Raw genomic sequence first — 18369 nt, 5'->3', positions numbered from 1 at the left:
TGGTGATGGACAGGTTGACAGACGAGATTAGACAGAAGTCCCCATAGACTATGATGTTTGCTGATGACATTGTGATCTGAAGGTCAAGGAGACCCTGGACAGGTGGAGATATGAGAGGAGAGGAATGAAGGTCAGTAGGACCACCAAGACAGAATATATGTGTGTGAATGAGAGGGAGGTCAGTGGAGTGGTGAGGATGAGGGAGTAGAGTTGGCGAAGGTGGAGGAGTTCAAATACTTGGGATCAACAGTACAGAGTAATGGGGATTGTGGAAGAGAAATGAAAAAGAGAGTGTAGGCAGGAAGGAATGGGTGGAGAAGAGTGTCAGGAGTGATTGGTGACAGACGGGTATCAGCAAGAGTTAAAGGGAAGGACAACAGGACGGTAGTGAGACCAGCTATGTTATATGGGCTGGACATGGTGGCACAGGAGACAGAGCTGGAGGTGGCAGAGTTAAAGATGTCAAGATTTGCATTGGGTGTGACGAGGATGGACAGGATTAGAAATTAGGACATTAGAGGGTCAGCTCAAGTTGGATGGTTGGGGGACAAAATCAGAGCAGTGAGATTGTGTTGGTTTGGACATGTGCAGAGGAGAGATGCTGGGTATATTGGGAGAAGGATGTTAAGGCTAGAGCTGCCAGGGAAGAGGACAAGAGGAAAGTTTATGGATGTGGTGAGAGAGGACATGCAGGTGATGGGTGTGACAGAACAAGATGGAGTTGGACAGGAAGATATGGAAGAAGATGATCCGCTGTGGTAACCCCTAACAGGAGCAGCCGAAAGAAGAAGAAGATAAAATATTAGGCTTTTAGTTCTTACTAAAATTCTGTGAGGAAATCCTAAAGGCTATCCATGATAATATTTTTATGATCGTTATCTGGGCAGTAAGAATTTAAAAAACAATGTTTAATTTGAGAATAAGTACAGATACATGTAGATAAAATAAGCAGTAACCAGAATTTCTTGAGTTTCCAAAAAACAAATTGATATCTTGCCATTTCCATTATTTCCATTCCACTGTCAGCACCCCTACTTCAGACAACAAGGTGGGTAAGTGGTGTGGTTTACCAAATTCAGGGGGTCTATTGGATGGTAACCACTGAGGCTGGGGAGCTCACACGCTTTGATAGTCTTGAAAACTTCACTTTATGGAACAAAATAATAAGAGTGAATTAACGTGTACAGTAAGGAACATCACCAATTGTGAGTCTGCCTTGGACCGGAGAACGATGGTGTTTTTGGGTTGGCTATGAAGGCGGTGAGGTGAAAGGTGTGCATCTAGGAGCCTTGAAATCTGCAGTCATGTCACATGTCCTTGAAGTGTTACTTGAAAGATCTGTAGAGGGAATGAGAAATGTTCTAAAGCAGTATATATTTATGTATATGTGTGTTTATAATATAAAATATGAATTTCTCAAGGTTTTGACCTTTTTACTTGTTATGCCTTTAGAGTACTTATTTAAGAAAGTGGAAACAAATCATATTGTCAGTAGGACTGTTTTTCTAATACAGTAGCCTTATCACTTTTCAGCTTTGCTAGGTGTTTTTAAAGCATTTTTAGCATTATTTTGTGTCAAATACGGCACTGAGATGATATCTTTATGTTTGTAAAATGTGGTTTGATTGTTACTTTTTTTTTTTTTTCATATTTTATTCATGATAATGTTTATATAAAAAACTTGGCTGTTCTTGTCCAAGAGCCATCGTGATTGTAACTAAGGGCAATAACTGTTTAGTCATCTTTTTCCAAGGCAGAATGTGGGAACAGTTTTATTGATCTAGCCTAGTAGTGTTTGTGTTGCCTTTCTGCCCCTTGCTCCTTTTGACTTGAATGTTTAAGTTGTGTCACTGTGGTGAGCGAGTTAATTGTTTACCGCCACAGGCTTTGCTGTTTGCAGACTTTCAGTTCTTCTCAAAGCTGTGGTTTGTCTTTATGAATTTGAGACGTTTTTTGTCAAAATCTACTTTCCTAGATGGAAGTTCACTGGCCTTCTAAGGGGGAGTTGCTGGTTGCACCCATTTATTTATTTGTTTGTGAGTGTATATTTTATTTTGTGTGTGTGTTGTGACAAAAGTGCCATTCCAGTGCATAACCTGGCACAGACAGACACAGGAGGCACACTTGTAAAACAAATACACAAATACATGTTGTATTTTTCTTCACCTGTGGGTAACGCCTTCTCCGTTCCCACAGGCACAACACAGTCACAATAAGCACCGAACACAATCACAATACTTCTTTTCTTTTATCTCCTCCACTCTTTTCTGTCAAGCTTTGTCTCCCTCCTCCCGACTCTGGCTCCTGGAGTAGTGGCTTCTGGCTCCTTTTATAGCCCACCTGGAAGTGCTCCATGTGTTTAATGACCCATTTCTGGCTGCACTTCCGGGTGTGGTTGGAAGAACCGCCCACACAGGCTCAGGAACCACTGCAGCACCCCCTGGTGACACCCCTGGATCCCAACAGGGTTCTAAAGTACTTCAATCTAAGGCACCACTGCTAAACTTGGGGGCTGCCCTGTAACATCCCGGGGGAGGTACTGTTCTGTCCATATCCCCCAGGCCATACAAAGAAGAGGCAAGGGCTTATATATAGAGAGACACACACACGCACACTTACATACATACATATTTATATTTATTTATATATATTTATTTATTTATATATATATATATATATATATATATATTTAAATTTATTTATATGTATATTTATTTGTATATATGAGTGTGTGTGTGTATATTTTATCAATTTTTGTAGATGGGGAGATGAAGGTTAATAAAGCAACATGAAATGTCAATGCATTATGCTTTGGTGATAGTTTTGCATATTCTGTTTCTCTGTTTATGCTCTTAAAGCTTGAAGGCATTTCTCGATTCCTATTCCTCCTTTGGACTACTGTGTACCTTCCTCTTCAAAACTGGTCCCGTCCACACGCAGCTGACACGGCATTTCACGATTCCTATTCGTCCTTTTCCAAACCCTTCCCCACGCTGCCTGAGGCCTCCCATACACCTTGCCATTTTCGTTATACTGCGACGGTTGTTTCCTAAGCCTTTGTTATAAAATGAATGACAGTATCTTCTTTGTCGACGGGTTTTTGTACAACGTCATCTCTATTCCGGGATCCGGCAACTGCCTGTTCTTATCAGTCGGTTATTTCTTGACACAAACGGTTGACGAAGGCAATGCACTGTTTTCTGTTCCTATTCTTAAACCGCCGTATGCTACGGCAGGCGTCAGCTATCTAGTATGTATGTATGTATGTATGTATGTATGTATGTATGTATGTATGTGTATATATATATATATATATATAATGTGTGAACATTAATGTTTGTGATACGCCATGTGTTGGAATGACAAATGCAGTGCACTTGTCTCTCTCATGCCATTTGGTAAGGGGTTCATTTTGGCATCTTTGGAATTGCTCTTGTTATAAGGGAAAATTCAGTAGTCAGAATGTCGCAAATTAAAAAAAAAAAAACAAATTTTGTACAGGTTGACATCTAAGTAATCAATGTAGACATCAGGATTAATACAGTATTTGTAGTATACCATGCAATGCGTATATGTCTGCCATTTGGAATGAGATCCATAAAAGCACAGTCAATGTTTGTGATGCACCATCTGTTGGAATGACAAAAACTGGATGGATACACAGAGACTTGCCATATGTCACCTGTGTGCTCTCAATTACATTTGTGTTACAGCATTCAGCTGTATTAGCTAAAGCACTGGACTTGAAAATCCCAGAGACCTCACCTCTGAGTCACATCGTGACCTCGAACATGTCACTTAACCTGCCTGTATTCGTGCTGTAAAAGCAGAAATGTAATCATTTGTACGGTCTCTTTGCTCTATAAAGGACCTTGAGGTGTTTGGTTGCTGTACCTGTGGAATGACCCTAAATAATGGTTAGTTATTGGTAAAAAATAAATAAAAAAATGAAAAAACCTTTTCAAAGACCACTAAGTAGGGTATGCCACAGAGGTTGGTTTATGATTTCAAGAGAATCTTGTGTTGCACACATTTGACTGACCTTCATCGATAGGTGAGGTTGTAAATTAATAATATTTATCTGTGTCTGCTTTTAGTCCCCTAGCTTTAATTTTACATTTTAAAGTTGCATAATTGTGATTTGTTTTTTATTAAACTTAAAAAGTATGTAGAATAGAGCAATGTAAACATTCCCCTACCATGTATCTAAAGGTGATGACTGAGGAGGTGGTGGTCTTATTCTTAACATGCTTTTGATGTCCAATCCACAATGCAGTGGTGGTGATGATGATGATGATGATGATACATGAGGGGGAGTCGAGCTAAAGTTAGAAAATAGGATTTATTAGAAAATGGAGCGAACCTTCACAAAACTGATCAGGTCATTTCTCAATAATAATAATACATGTTATTTATATAGTGCCTTTCCCATGCTCAAGGCGCTTCACAGAGTCTTCGAAAAAATAAAACAGCAGGGTATATTTTTAACATTGGATACAAATGTTTTCCTGAGTAGAACAATGAAACAGATAACAAATCATTAAATAGAATAAAGGGCAATAAACCAGAATAAAATACTAAATTCGATACTAAAAGAAAAACCTAACAAATAACCTAATTAGTGAAATAAAAGACACACACATTATCCTGAGCACCTGGACAGAGAGGTAAACTGAAAGAAATGGCAGAATGTTAAGTTAAAAGCCTTCCTAAATAGGAGTTTTAATTTGCTTTTTAAAGGAATGAATGGAGTTGGCTGATCTCATTAATTTTGGGATGTCATTCCCAAGTCTAGGTGCCATGGAGCTGAAGGCCCTGCTGTCACCCATGGAGTGCAGGTTAGTGTGGGGCACAGCAAGATTACCAGAATTGGAGGACCATAGTAGGCGAGCAGGAGCCTAGCGATTTAGAAGGTCACTGATGTAGTTTGGCGCAAGGTTATGTAAGGCTTTGTAGGTTATTAGTAGGATTTTATATTCGATTCTGTAAGACACAGGGAGCCAGTGAAGACGGAGCAGGATGGGTGTGAGATTTGAATCAACTGGAGCTGTGATGTAAGATTAGAAGGATCACCTGCCGGTAGGGGATTACAGTAATCAATGTACTGCATGATGTGATAAAAACAGGGACAAGTTCCTCAGCATTAGAAAAGGAGAGGAAGGATAGAACACGGGATATGTGACGAAGGAGAAAGTACAAAAGTTTCTTAATGTGGTTTATGTGGGAGGAATAAGAAAGGGAGGAATCAAAAATAAGACCAATGGAGTCTCCAACCTCCTCAATGCACTTGCGCCTGGAAGTGCCAGCAGAATAAAAAGCTTTGTCTCATCTTCTCCACCACTCGTGCACCTCCGTTATTGTCAAACACTACATGCCGAGGGGTGCTACAGTCACTAAGTGCAAGTTCCTGTGACTTGCTGGAGACCACTGTGAAGCGGCAGGGGCTGCTGTCTCAAGGAGTTCCTTTGTGGTCTGCAAGACAATGAAACACACACTGCTAAGAACACCAAGGCTTGTCTGGAGAAACTGACGTTTGAAGTATCGCCACATCCTCCTAATACTCCAGATTTGGCACCACCAAAAAAAAAAAAAATTATCTGGTTGGTCGTCGATTCAAGACAAATGACGACGTGAAGAAGACAAGAGAAATCCTTTTATTCTGCTGGCACTGCCAGGCAGGTGGCACAAGTGCATTGAGAAGGGTGGAGACTCCATTGAGTTATGACATGATCAGTTTTGTGAAGGTTCTCTCCATTTTCTAACTTTAGCTTCACTCCCCCTCGTACCTTATTAATCCCCAAGGAACAATGGTCTTTTTGCTTGACCTTTAGGGGTCAGCTGTTGTACGGCGAGTGCCCCCGGTGTAGTTTTCAGATTTAGGTGCTTTGGGCCTCGTCGTTGGCAGATTTCTGGGATGAGACAAAGTGATGGCTTTCTGCTGACGCGGTTGGAGTTTTTCCTGTTTGAGTGCACACGTTTCATGTTTGTGCCCCCATGACCCCTCCAGACACTCTTTGTGGCTCTGTGTGTGTCTTTTTGTGTCTGTCTTTTGTGATATTTGCCATATGTGTTTGGGACTTATCTGATGATAGCTGTTCATTTTGTTTTATTTCCTCAGGTACCGTTTGATGGCGTGTATGCGAACATGAGAATGGTGCATGTCCTAACATCTGTTGTAGTAAGTATGCAAGCCTTTCAAAACGGCTTGGAGGAATTGTTTTTATTTCTTAATAATGTCATACTATTTTTCAGTCCTCGGTTGCTTTAATTGCTTTTTTTTTCATATCTGTGTAAATGTTCGTTTAGTGAGTTAAGGTTTTGAGTTTCTTTTTATCTTTAAGTCAAATAGATTGTTAAATTTTATATAAAATGATCACACTGATATCTTGAGAAGTTTATCTTTTATTTTTCCTGGAAGTGTTTTATTTCGCTTTAAGAATTGTTACTGGTTAGTATTTTTCTGCTGTTTAAGCATCACGTGAAGTATCAAGAGGGACGTTCAAAAAGTTTGTACACTTTTTTTTATTTTTTATTTATTTAACTCTGTTTATTAAGAATTTCGAAAACAAAAGACATCACTTTTTTGCAGAGTCACCTTCCTTTGCGATGCAAATTTCCCAGCTCCTCCCTCCCACCTTCACCGTTTCCAACAAAAATCTAAAATTGTGGAAACATTTTGAACGTCCCTCGTATAATGCATTCTGCTTGGTATGTTTCATGTAGTGTTTTTGGTTTCTCATGTGCCTTACTTTTGTTTGTCTTCATACTGTGTTAAGAAAAGAACCTGAGAAATTGGAGGAGTGAGAGGAGGGCCCAGTCCATTTGTCACTTTGCTGATCGCTAAGCTGTCCTGATTATCTCCTCCAGATTTTACTTCCAGGTTGTCGTGGTCTCTGCTTCAAGCACATGACTCGGTAGTTTCAAGATGACAGCCCTCTCGCCACACACCCACCTGGATCTGTGTTACACTTTTAATAACAAAGAAGGAAGTTTAAGATTCCAGTCCAGGTGGAATTTCTGGATGTAGCAACCAATTGGCGGCTCTTGTCACAGACACTTTTTTATTTTTTTTTTTTCATTACCTTACTGAGAGAGTCTGTGCTCCCCGTCTTCATAAAGTTATCAGTTATTACTGGATGCATGTAGTCTGGACAAACAGGGTCTTGTATTGGAATGTGAGGAAACCGAATGACCCAGAAACCCCCAGACTGGTGGCTAAGGACAGAACATATAGAAACATTCAACATTAACAGCTGACTGCAAAACTAGGAGCATTGGTTCAAGATACTGTAGATAGAACTTTATTAATCAATCAATCCCCAACCTTTTACTGAAGTTCTTAAAATAAATTTAAATAAATACATACATAAATAAATTGATGAATGTAAGCACACACAACAACAACATTTATTTTTACAGCACATTTTCATACTAATTATGCAGCTCAAAGTACTTTACATGATGAAGAAAGAGAAAAAAGACAAAATAAGAATTTAAATTAAGACAAAGCTAATTAACATAGAATAAAAGTAAGGTCTGATGGCCAGGGATGACAGGAAAAAAAAAACTCCAGAAGGCTGGAGAAAAAAAATAAAATCTGCAAGGGTTCATAGTGCCACGAGACCACCCAGCCTACATTCTACCTCATATCAATGACCTCACTCAGTCCTCATTGTATTCCGGGTTCTCATGGAAGGACTTGATGATGACGGTCATGTGGATTTCTGGCCTTTAATCCACCCAAGGAGGGACATCACGGTGCTTTGATCAGGTTGTGTTGCCGCAGGTCACCACCCCAGAAAACCAGAAGAAGAACAGACGAGAGAGTAGGGGTCAGTACAGATTTTTGAGCCACCATGAATAATCAAGATATTTAATTGAATATACAGAGCATCAGGATTAAACTAAGATCAAGTTATGAGAAAGCCATGTTAAAGTAATGTGTTTTTAAGCAGTGTTTTAAAGTGCTCCACCGTATCAGCCTAGCGAATTCCTATTGGCAGTCTATTCCAGATTTGAGGTGCTTAACAGCAAAAGGCCGCCCGCCTCACCACTTCTTTTAAGTTTAGCTCTTGGAATTCTAAGCAGACACTTATTTGAAGTTCTAAGGTTACGATTTAGAGTGTAAGATGTAAGACATTCTGAAATATAAGATGGAGCAGATTATTTAAGGCTTTGTAAACCATAAGCAGGATTTTAAAGTCAATTCTGAATGGCACAGGTAACCAATGTATTGACATTATAACTGGAGAGATGTGTTCAGATTTTCTTTTTTCCTAGTTAAGATTCTAGCAGCTGCATTCTTCACTAGTTGAGTCGATTTATGTCTTTTTTTTTTTTGGGTAGTCCTGAGAGGAGTGCATTACAGTAATCTAGTCGACTGAAAAAAAAAACCTTGAGCTAATTTCTCAGCATCTTTCAATGATATAAGAGGTCTAACTTTTGTTATATTTCTTAAGTGGAAAAATGCTGTCCTAGTGATCTGATTAATATGCAATTTAAAATTCAGGTCCGTGTCAATAGTTACCCCTAAATTCCTTACCTCCGTTTTGACTTTTAATCCTAATACATCAAGTTTGTTTCTAATAACCTCATTATATTTTCTCCAATAACTAAAGTTTCTGTTTTCTCTTTATTTAGTTAGAGAAAATTACTGCTCATCCAGTCAGAAACACAAGTAAGACATTGTGTCAGTGAATCGAGAGTCGGGGTCGTCAGGCGCGATTGATAAGTACAGTTGTGTGTCATCAGTATTAGCTATGGTAGCTCACGTTATGACCCGAGATAATCAGACCTAACAGAAGCATCTAAATCGAAAAGAGCAGCGGACCAGGATAGAGTCTTGTGGAACATCATATAGAATATCAGGGGTCTTTAAAGTATAATTACCACAACTAACAAAGAATTTCCTACCTGCCAGTTAGGGTTCAAACCAATTTAAGACCCTGTAGTCTGTACAAATACCAGAATGACTAAAAAGGATGACAATTTTAAAGAGAAAGCAAAGAAGACTTCTGCCATGGCAGTCACAATGAGGCTTAAGCCGCTATACCAGCATATTGTAGTCAAAGCTATCAACTTCCAGACAGTGTCCAGAAGCCATTAAGAAGGCTAACAGACTGTCAGGTTATAGTGCGCCTTCATGTGTGGAGTACAAGTCACAGGAGGTTCTGCTCAAGCTTTATAACACACTGGTGAGGCTCATCTGGACTCCTGGGTGCAGTTTTGTTCTCCAGGCTACAAAAAGGACATAACAGCACTAGAGAAGGTCCAGAGAAGAGCGACTAGGCTGATTATGGGGGGCTACAGGGGTTGAAATGTTATGTCAGTAAATGTAAAGATCACAATGGGCGATCGGAAAATGAAGAGTACACCTTTTGAGAAAGATTTAGGAGTCATAATGGACTCTAAGCTATCAACTTCCCGACAGTGTTCAGAAGCCATTAAGAAGGCTAACAGAATGTCAGGTTATATAGCGCCTTGATGTGTGCGGTACAAGTCACATGAGGTTCTGCTCAAGCTTTATAACACACTGGTGAGGCCTCATCTGGAGCAAGGTGTGCAGTTTGGGTCTCCATAAGGACATAGCAACACTAGAGAAGGTCCAGAGAAGAGCGACTAGGGGGACTCCAGGGGTTGAGTGATGAGGAAAGATTTAAAGAGCTTAGCCTTTACAGTTTAAGCAAAAGAAGATGAAGAGGAGACCTGACTGAAGTGTTTAAAATGATGAAGGGAATTAGTCCAGTGGATTGAGACATCGAGAACATGGGGACACAGTTGGAAACTTAAGGGGAAATTTTGCACAAATATTAGGAAGTTTTTCTTTACACAAAGAAGGATAAACACTTGGAATAAGAGACCAAGTAGTGTGGTAGACAGGAGGACATTCGGGACTTTCCAAACTCGACTTGATGTTTTTTTTGGAACAAATCAGTGGATAGGACTGGTGAGCCTTGTAGGGCTGAATGGCCTGTTCTCGTCCAGATTGTTCAAATATTACTGTTGGTATAAAGGCACACCCGCCGCCTTTCTTGACAAGTCTGCTGAATAATTCAGGAACGTGGACAAGTTTCTCATTTGTAGCTGTGGTCCAGGTACGTTAACTTGGTGTGGTAAATAACCGAGAGGCTGGGTAGCCATCCATTGTGAAAGTGAACAAGGGTGTGCACATAGAATAATGACGTAGCTGGGTTTTGAACTTTTCTAACTGGCAAAACCCAGCATGTGCTGACTGGCAGCATCACCTCTTCCACCTGGATTCCCGACATGACTGTGTGACCAGACGAGGCCCAGCCCGCATCATTAAATTGGTTGACAGCGTCCTCTGTCCTTGGTTAGATTGCCTTCATTTTTCTGTTTGTTTACTAAGGTTGAAATTGAACAGACTTGGTTTTTATAACTTTTACCAGATTGAACTAGAAATAAGGATCAATGAAGCTAATCTCTTGTTTTGTTTTAGGGTACAAAATGTGAACTAAAAGTAAAAAATGGAATAGTCTATGAAGGAGTTTTCAAAACCTACAGCCCCAAGGTAATCCTCCCTTTGGAAAACCTTTTTCTGTTATTTTTGGTGAAACAGTCTAACACTTTACTGTTCAACCTAATTCTAATTATTATTGCTTTTTATTCTTTGTGTTTGCAGTGTGACTTAGTACTGGATGCAGTTCACCGTAAGTGCTTAGATAGTGCTCTTGGTCCAAAGCGGGAGGACATTGTGGAGAGCATCATTTTTAAGTCCTCGGACGTTGTCGTCGTGCAGTTCAAAGATGTAGACTTGAATTATGCAAGGAAAGGTAATGTCACATTTTAAGCAGTTTCCCTGCCTATTTTGGGTTTTCTCAAACTAATGAATGTTTGTTTGTTCTCACGTTAAAATTGTTTTCTTTTTAGGCTTTGTTTCAATTCTCTAAAGTTCAGAGAAAAATAACTCGTTTAAAATATTCCGAATAGTCCTGCACTTTTGCACCAGAGTAATAAAAAGAAAAATGTTTATTTTTTTGATGTGCAGGTCAGATCCATTTAGCCAATTTTTTTTTTTCCCTCGACCCTGCTTATTCCATTTCAGGACTGCAGGCAGTCTTAGGCTATTTTAGTGTAAAGAGTGGTAGGTCTTTACAGAGCGCACACATGCAAGTGGCCTTTCTCGCTCATTTCTAGAGATGAACAGTCACTAATGAACGTGATGTACGTGTCTTGAGATGCGAGACATTTTGTGTGGACGAGTCATAAAGTCCAGTCGGGCATGCAAGAGCCTGATTCTGAACTGAGAACATTCCAGTTGTCAGGCTCTCATGCGCCACTCTGTTAAATATGCTAACCATATAGTAGTTTAGGCACATGAAAATAGAGGACAATCCTTAGATTGGTGTTCAGAAATTTGACATCTTAATCTGCGTCAAATTCAAACGCTTTTGAGTAATGCTACAATAGCGGGTGGAAACTCAATGATGGCATCAAATGTTGTGTATTAAATATAAATAATGCAATGCACTGGAAAAACTTTCACTCCTTCTGTTCAGTTTTCACATTTTTGTTGAATCTTACTGTGTTATCTACAGTCATATGAAAAAGTTTGGGAAGCCCTCTTAATTCGTTGGATTTTTGTTTATCAATGGCTGAGCTTTCAAAGTAGCAACTTCCTTTTAATATCTGACATGCCTTATGGAGACAGTAGTATTTCAGGAGTGACATGAAGTTTATTGGATTAACAGAAAATATGCATCATAACAAAATTAGACGGGTGCATAAATGTGGGCACCCCAACAGAGATAGGACATCAATACTTAGTTGAGCCTCCTTTTGCTCCTTTGAGCCTCTAGATGCTGTCCTCCTATAGCCTGTGATGAGTGTATGGAGATATTAATCACCATTCTCCCATATAACTACAACAACAACAACAACAAAATGTATTTATATAGCACATTTTCAAACAAAACCTAACTCAAAAGTGCTTTACATAATGAAGAAAAGAAAAATAAAAGACAAAATAAGAAATGAAGACATTAGCTAACACTAATGTTTTCTAATGTGCAAAATCTCTCCAGTTCAGTTCAATGTGATGGACAGCCTGCTTCAAATCATCCCAAAGATTTCAGAACATATTCAAGTCAGGGGACTGTGACGTCCATTCCAGAAAATTGGACTTCTCCCTCTGCATTTCGAACTGTGTTTTGGGTCATTGTCTTGTTAGAATATCCAACACCTGCGTAACTTCAACTTTGTGATTGATTCTTGAACATTATCCTAAAGAATTTGTTGATATTGGTTTGAATTCATCCGACCCTCGACTTTAACAAGGGCCCCAGTCCCTGAACTAGCCTCACAGCCCCACAGCATGATGGATCCTCCACCAAATTTGACAGCAGGTAGCAGGTGTTTTTCTTAGAATGCGGTGTTCTTCTTCTGCCATGCAAAGCACTTTTTATTCTGACCAAATAACTCCATTTGTGTCTCATCAGTCCAAAGCACTTTGTTCCAAAATGAATCTGGCTTGTCTAAATGAGCATTTGATACAACAAGCGACTCTGTTTGTGGCGTGAGTGCAGAAAGGACTTCTTTCTCATCACCCTGCCATACAGATGTTCTTTGTGCAAATTGTGCTGAATTGTAGAAGGATGTACAGATACACCATCTGCAGTGAGATGTTCTCGCAGGTCTTTGGAGGTGATCTGTGGTTGTCTGTCACCATTCTCACAATCCTGCTCATATGCTGCTCCTGTATTTTTTTTGGCCTGCCAGACCTGCTGGTTTAACATCAACTGTGCCTGTGGCCTTTCATTTCCTGATTCCATTCCTTACAGTTGAAACTGACAGTTTAAACCTCTGAGATGGCTTTTTGTAGCCTTCCCCTAAACCAGGAGACTCAACAATCTTTGTTTTCAGATCTTTGGAGAGTTGCTTTGAGGATCCCATGCTGTCTGTCACTCTTCAGAGGAGAGTCAAAGGGAAGGAAGCACAACTTGCAATTGGCCACCTTAAATACCTTTGACCACTCATGATTGGACACTCCTGTCTATGAAGTTCACGGCTTAGCGAGCTCATCATACCAAGTAATCAGCACTGAGCAGTGACAGGCATTCAAATCAGCACAATGACAAGGGGACCCACATTTGTGCACAGCCAGTTTTTCACGTACTCGGATGTTCTTAGGAAATGAAAGACATACCACTGTTATCTTTTATGTGGAAAGGAGAGTCAGTTATTATGCAGGCTGAGAGGGGTTCCCAAACTTCCTCATATGACTGTTTATTAAAATTAAAAAAGGCATACTGTTTGTTTTCAGTCATACTTGATTTGAGAACCACTAAAATGGGGACAGACATGAGAATTCTGCAGCCTGGATGTCCCTGTTGGCTAAGTAGCGCAGTCCCCAACTCCGAATGCTATTGAGGACTTGTCTGCATGTCACCCTGGGATGGGGATTTGATTTAAATCTGCCTGACGTCTACTGGCTCATTGATCCGGGAGTCAAATGGTTCAGCTGGCAAGTGGGAGAGAGAGGCTGTGTTACACTCCTGTCTCAGGCTTGTCGCTCTCCCTTTATTTATCTCTTCACGTTTTTAGTCATGTAACAATGTTTTTTGCGTTTTGCCATTTTTGGAGTTGCTCTCCTTAAAAGGAGTTCTGCAAAATTCAAAATATTTACTTGAAATTGTACTCTGTAAAAGACAAAAAAATGTTTGTGCTAGCTGAAACCTAAGTAATCAATGTAGACGCTTGCATTAACTTTTGCCATGCTCCACGCAGTGTATATGTTGCTGTTATATGCCATTTGTTATGGGGTTCATAAAAGCAGTGTTAATGGTTGTGATGTGCCATCTGTTGGAATGACAGATGCAGTGCATTTGTTACATGCCATTTGGTATTGGATTTACAAAAGTAGAGTTCATGTTTCTGAATGACCTATGAAGTGCATTTTATTACTCAAAAAACAAGAGACCTACCAACTGGACAGGCACACAGACAGACACACAGGCACCTGTTCTTTTATTAAGGTGGATTTGCCTTATGTCTCTGTCATAAACCATTTAGTCTGGGGCTTACAAAAGCAGTGTTAATGTTTGTGATGTGCCATCTGTTGGAATGAACAAATTCTGTGCATTTGAGTCTGTTGTATGCTATTTGATATGGGGTCTGTAAAGGCAGAGTTCATGATTGTGATGTACCATCTGTTGGAGGGACAGAGACATAACAACCGGACAGGCACACAATCACTTACTCTTTTAAGGTGGATATATCTTTAGGTTTGAGTTTAGTAGTGGCTGCTGTTTCATTTAAACTGAATTTGAATACGTGTCTGGCTTTTTCCAAGCTTCTTACTTAAGATTTGGTTTTTGTAGAAAAATTCCAAATATTCGTCCTGGAGTTGGTCATTTTTTTTTTCGTGATAATTGTTTTGTGTACATCGTGCAGTGATACTTAACATGATGTTGAGCTAAGCACAGTGTTGCTCATTTGTTTTTAGTAGCATCAAGCATTTGCTGGAGGATGTGGCTGTCATTTGTTTTCTGAAAGCTTAGATCTCTTTGCTTATCAGATTGTAAGCCTAGCTCCACATTGGCATCATTCTGGCACCGCGTTTCTGAGGTCCGTGGTGTGATCAGCGGACCAGAGCAGGTGCAGGATGTTTGTTAGAATATGGTGTGGCTCAGATGTCGTGTGTGTGTGTGTGTGCAAGAGTGACGAGTGGCCACAGAGCACTTAATGGGCATTCACGTACATGAGACCAACTGGCTCTGCCTCCCTCATTATTGCCCCACTATTTGCTAAGTTCATTGGAGAACCGGTGGTCTTAGTAGGACAGATCGAAAGGGAGGAAGAAATCAAGGAGACTGAGGAAAGGAAGAGCACAGTGAGGTTGGAGCTGGTGACGGCACAAGGAGGCTCATAATCGAGGAAGATCCGCGAACCAAAGTAAGCATTAGCTTTCTGCGCCCAATAGCCCCCTGATGACTATCATGGGCTCCAGGGGTCCTGATGGAAGTGGTGGCAGCACGAGGAAGTAGTGCTTGGAGTGTCCCAGGGTCAGGGAGCCTTAACGTGGACCGCATTTGCTGTTATCTCATGCCTGATGGATGAGCCTGGTAAGATGAGAAAGCAAGCAAACACTGGGAATGTAATGAATGGAAGCGTATCTGACTGGGATTTTCTCCTTGGATTCATTTATAAATAATTTGTAATTTATCTAACCATCCTTCCATCCATTGTCCAACCTGCTATATCCTAACTATAGGGTCACAGGAGTCTGCTGGAGCCAATCCCATCCAACACAGAGTGCAAGGCAGGAAACAATGCCTGGGCAGGGCGCCAGCCCACTGTAGGACACACACACACACTAGGAACAATTTAGGATCGCCAATGCACCTCACCTGCATGTCTTTGGACTGTGGGAGGAATCCCACACAGACACGGGGAGAACATGCAAACTCCATGCAGGGAGGACCCGGGAAGCGAACCCATGTCTCCAAACTGTGAGGCAGCAGCGCTACCACCACTAGAAACTATAAAATTATTAATTTATTTATTGAATTTCAAACTTCCTGTTATGGATTATCACTCGATGAAGATTTTGAGGCACCACAGCTGACAGTGCCTTTGTTTGAATAAATGCACTATTCACTAATTCCATTGATAACGTTTGTTGTGTCCTCAAGACCGTAGAGGGCTGTGGGCACCCTGAGCGTCACAATTGCTTGGCATGGCAGAACAGTTTTTTGTATAATTTGAAATCTCTGCTGTATTCTTATTGTGTACGCCTTCTGGATTCCTTAAGAAGCATAAAAAAATCAGGACTGGTGCTTTGAGTCTGTGATGTGGCAGCTGAAATGGTCTCGCCATCAAATCTGAAGCAACATTTTTCGAGAGAAGTTCACATTTCTGTAGCCTCTTTGAGACTGTGAAGTGCTTAGTAGAGGCTTAGCCTTAAAAGGAGGGCGACTGAAATCCTTCTTTGGAATTGACACGCATGGATTAGCAGTCGAGGTTGTGCCCTTGTATACCCAGATAATTACCCAGAATCCAACAGAATGATCCGTGTCCTAAACCAAAGTGTTAAACACCCCTCTTCTGTGATAGTGTAAAGGGGAAAGACTGATTACAGTGGAGTTGGGCTTGGGCTGTGTGTTTAATCTGTCCGATTTCAAAGCAGGGTGAAGAAACGTATTTTTATTAAACTGTGTCCCACATGATGAGGCAGGATCGATTTTTATTCCAAACCTCACAGCCGCAGACTGTTTTGAGCTGGCTAGACTGCATGCTGACAGTTTTAGGTGCAAGAGTAGCTGAAAGACCTCCATTGTAAATGTTATCAGTAAACGCGTTCCTAAACGGATCACTCCAGGAGATTCCCTAAGGATTGTCCTCGGCACTTGAGGTGACTTGAGCTGGATAAAGATAGCAAGACCTGCCTGTAACTTAACAGCTACCGATCTGAGAAAGTTGGAAGTGTTGCAATTAATGAACGGGCATCTTCTAACATGTAATCTAATATTTATCTTAGTCATGATAAATAATGTAGTGAGAAGTGGCCAACTTGAGAACACATCAAGGAGAGAAAAGAATGGGAAGTTAAACTCATGCTAAAATTGAACACATTCCAACATGGTGTTAATATGGAGAGTGTGAATGTACAGTTGAAGAATTATTAGGAAATTCTATTACATTGTTATCAGTATTTAATTATGCACTTAATTTACGTCAGACATGAACAACTTCAGTCCTAGAGGGCCACAGTGGCTGCAGGTTTTTGTTCAAACCCAATTTCTAAAGTCACTTCTTGCTGTCGAAATGCTTACTGCTCATTTTAGTTGTCTTGATTGTTAAGAGTTTTTATTTTAGTCTTAAACAGCTGCATTTAATAATAATAATAATACTTTACATTTATATAGCACTTTGCCAACTCCACATATGGAGGAACTGGGACATCAAGCCATGTTCTCCTTACTGTGAGGCAGCAGGACTACCACTACGCCACCCGAGCTGCTTATCAGCAATAAGATACAAATGGCAAAGGACCCATCTCGCTTGTTTCCGTTTCCACCTGTGTGCACACCTCATTAACGGTCTGCTTCAATACAATATTTAGAAGGCAACTAAAGAGAAAAAAAGTGAAGGACTGAGAATTATTTCTCCGTTTTGGGCTTCAAGTTATATTGATGTATGATATCAAAATGACCTAACATTGCAGAGTGGACGTCTAGGATGGAGTGACATCCCGGCTGCGTTGGACCCTGTTTCTTTGCCTGGCCAGGAGGCCAGAGTAGTGAATGGTCATGGGGTAGGACCAGGCGACGACGTGTATCAATATTTAGGGGTTAAAAAAATATTAAATAATAATAAAATAATTTGAAAAGTGTTTTGAGTGACATTTGGAGGTTATAGAAACAATTGTTTGCTTTATATCCTTTTTTATCATTAGCACATTATGTAGATGGGTTGGCAAGTGCTTTTTTTTTTTGTCAATATTTATTATTATTTTAACTTGCATTTTAACTTTGCAAAAAATGATTGACAGCAGCACTAGCCAATAAGGGACTTCTTCTACAGCACTAATATATCTATCTATCTATCTATCTATCTATCTATCTATATCTATATCTATATATATCTATATATATATATATATAGTTTGTTTGTTCGTCCGTCGAATCGACAAGGACCATCTAGTCATCTGGTTAAGGATGGGTTGGGTCTGGGTGGGTGCGTAGATGACTTACTAGTCCGATACGTACTCGGAATAGTCTCTGGCAATGCGGACAGGAAATGGTTGCAGTAGACGATGGTCTAATGCTGTCTTTTTTTATAATTTTTTTTATAATCTAATAAAAGGCAAAGCCCTCACTGACTGACTGACTCACTAACTCACTCACTCATCACTAATTCTCCAACTTCCCGTGTAGGTAGCAGGCTCATTCCTTACGGCTTACTTACAAAAGTTAGCCAGGTTTCATTTTGAAATTCTAAGCGTAACGGTCATAACTGGAACCTACTTTCGATCATATATACAGCCATAGCCTGCAGCTCGGTCACCGTGTGAGGTGGAGTTGCGTCCCGCATCATCACGCCTCCCACGTAATTGAGTGCCTGCCCATATAAGGTAAATATTCGCGGGTGAAGGACTGTGCTTATGCAAACGAAGATGAGATGGTCTGGTGTTTGGCACAAACTCAGCAAAAGTGTGAGAGAAACTTTTAAGTGCCGGGTCTTAGCTAACATTAAATAAAGCCGTGGACATCGCAAGATCACACAAGAGAGCGGCTCACGTGAACTGACTGTGAACGCAGTACATAGAGAACAAGGAAGAGCTCCAAAGAGTGCTTAACAATAAACACATTACACAATTGAGAAGGCCGCAAAAGAATATAAAGCGAG

At 40.3% G+C, this 18369-nt stretch overlaps 1 protein-coding gene across 9 annotated transcripts in view; it reads left to right on the top strand.

Annotated features, from left to right (window-relative positions):
* The window catches only part of atxn2 (ataxin 2), a 103854-nt gene that overhangs the window by 20288 nt on the left and 65197 nt on the right, over positions 1–18369 (top strand). For all 9 annotated transcript variants that reach the window (XR_005635912.1, XR_005635911.1, XR_005635908.1 and 6 more), the window contains exons 3-5: positions 6119–6178; positions 10460–10531; positions 10643–10793. Coding sequence is in view for 1 of the 9 variants with exons in the window: in XM_039772184.1 (XP_039628118.1) it covers positions 6119–6178; positions 10460–10531; positions 10643–10793 (283 nt within the window). In the remaining 8 variants the exon portion in view is untranslated. The remainder of the gene's footprint in view (positions 1–6118; positions 6179–10459; positions 10532–10642; positions 10794–18369) is intronic.

The sequence above is a fragment of the Polypterus senegalus genome, chromosome 12 (assembly GCF_016835505.1).
Source record: "Polypterus senegalus isolate Bchr_013 chromosome 12, ASM1683550v1, whole genome shotgun sequence".
Taxonomy (NCBI): Eukaryota; Metazoa; Chordata; class Cladistia; order Polypteriformes; family Polypteridae; genus Polypterus; species Polypterus senegalus.
Note: the sequence above shows the minus strand (reverse complement) of the source record. Positions and strands in the feature narration are given on the sequence as shown.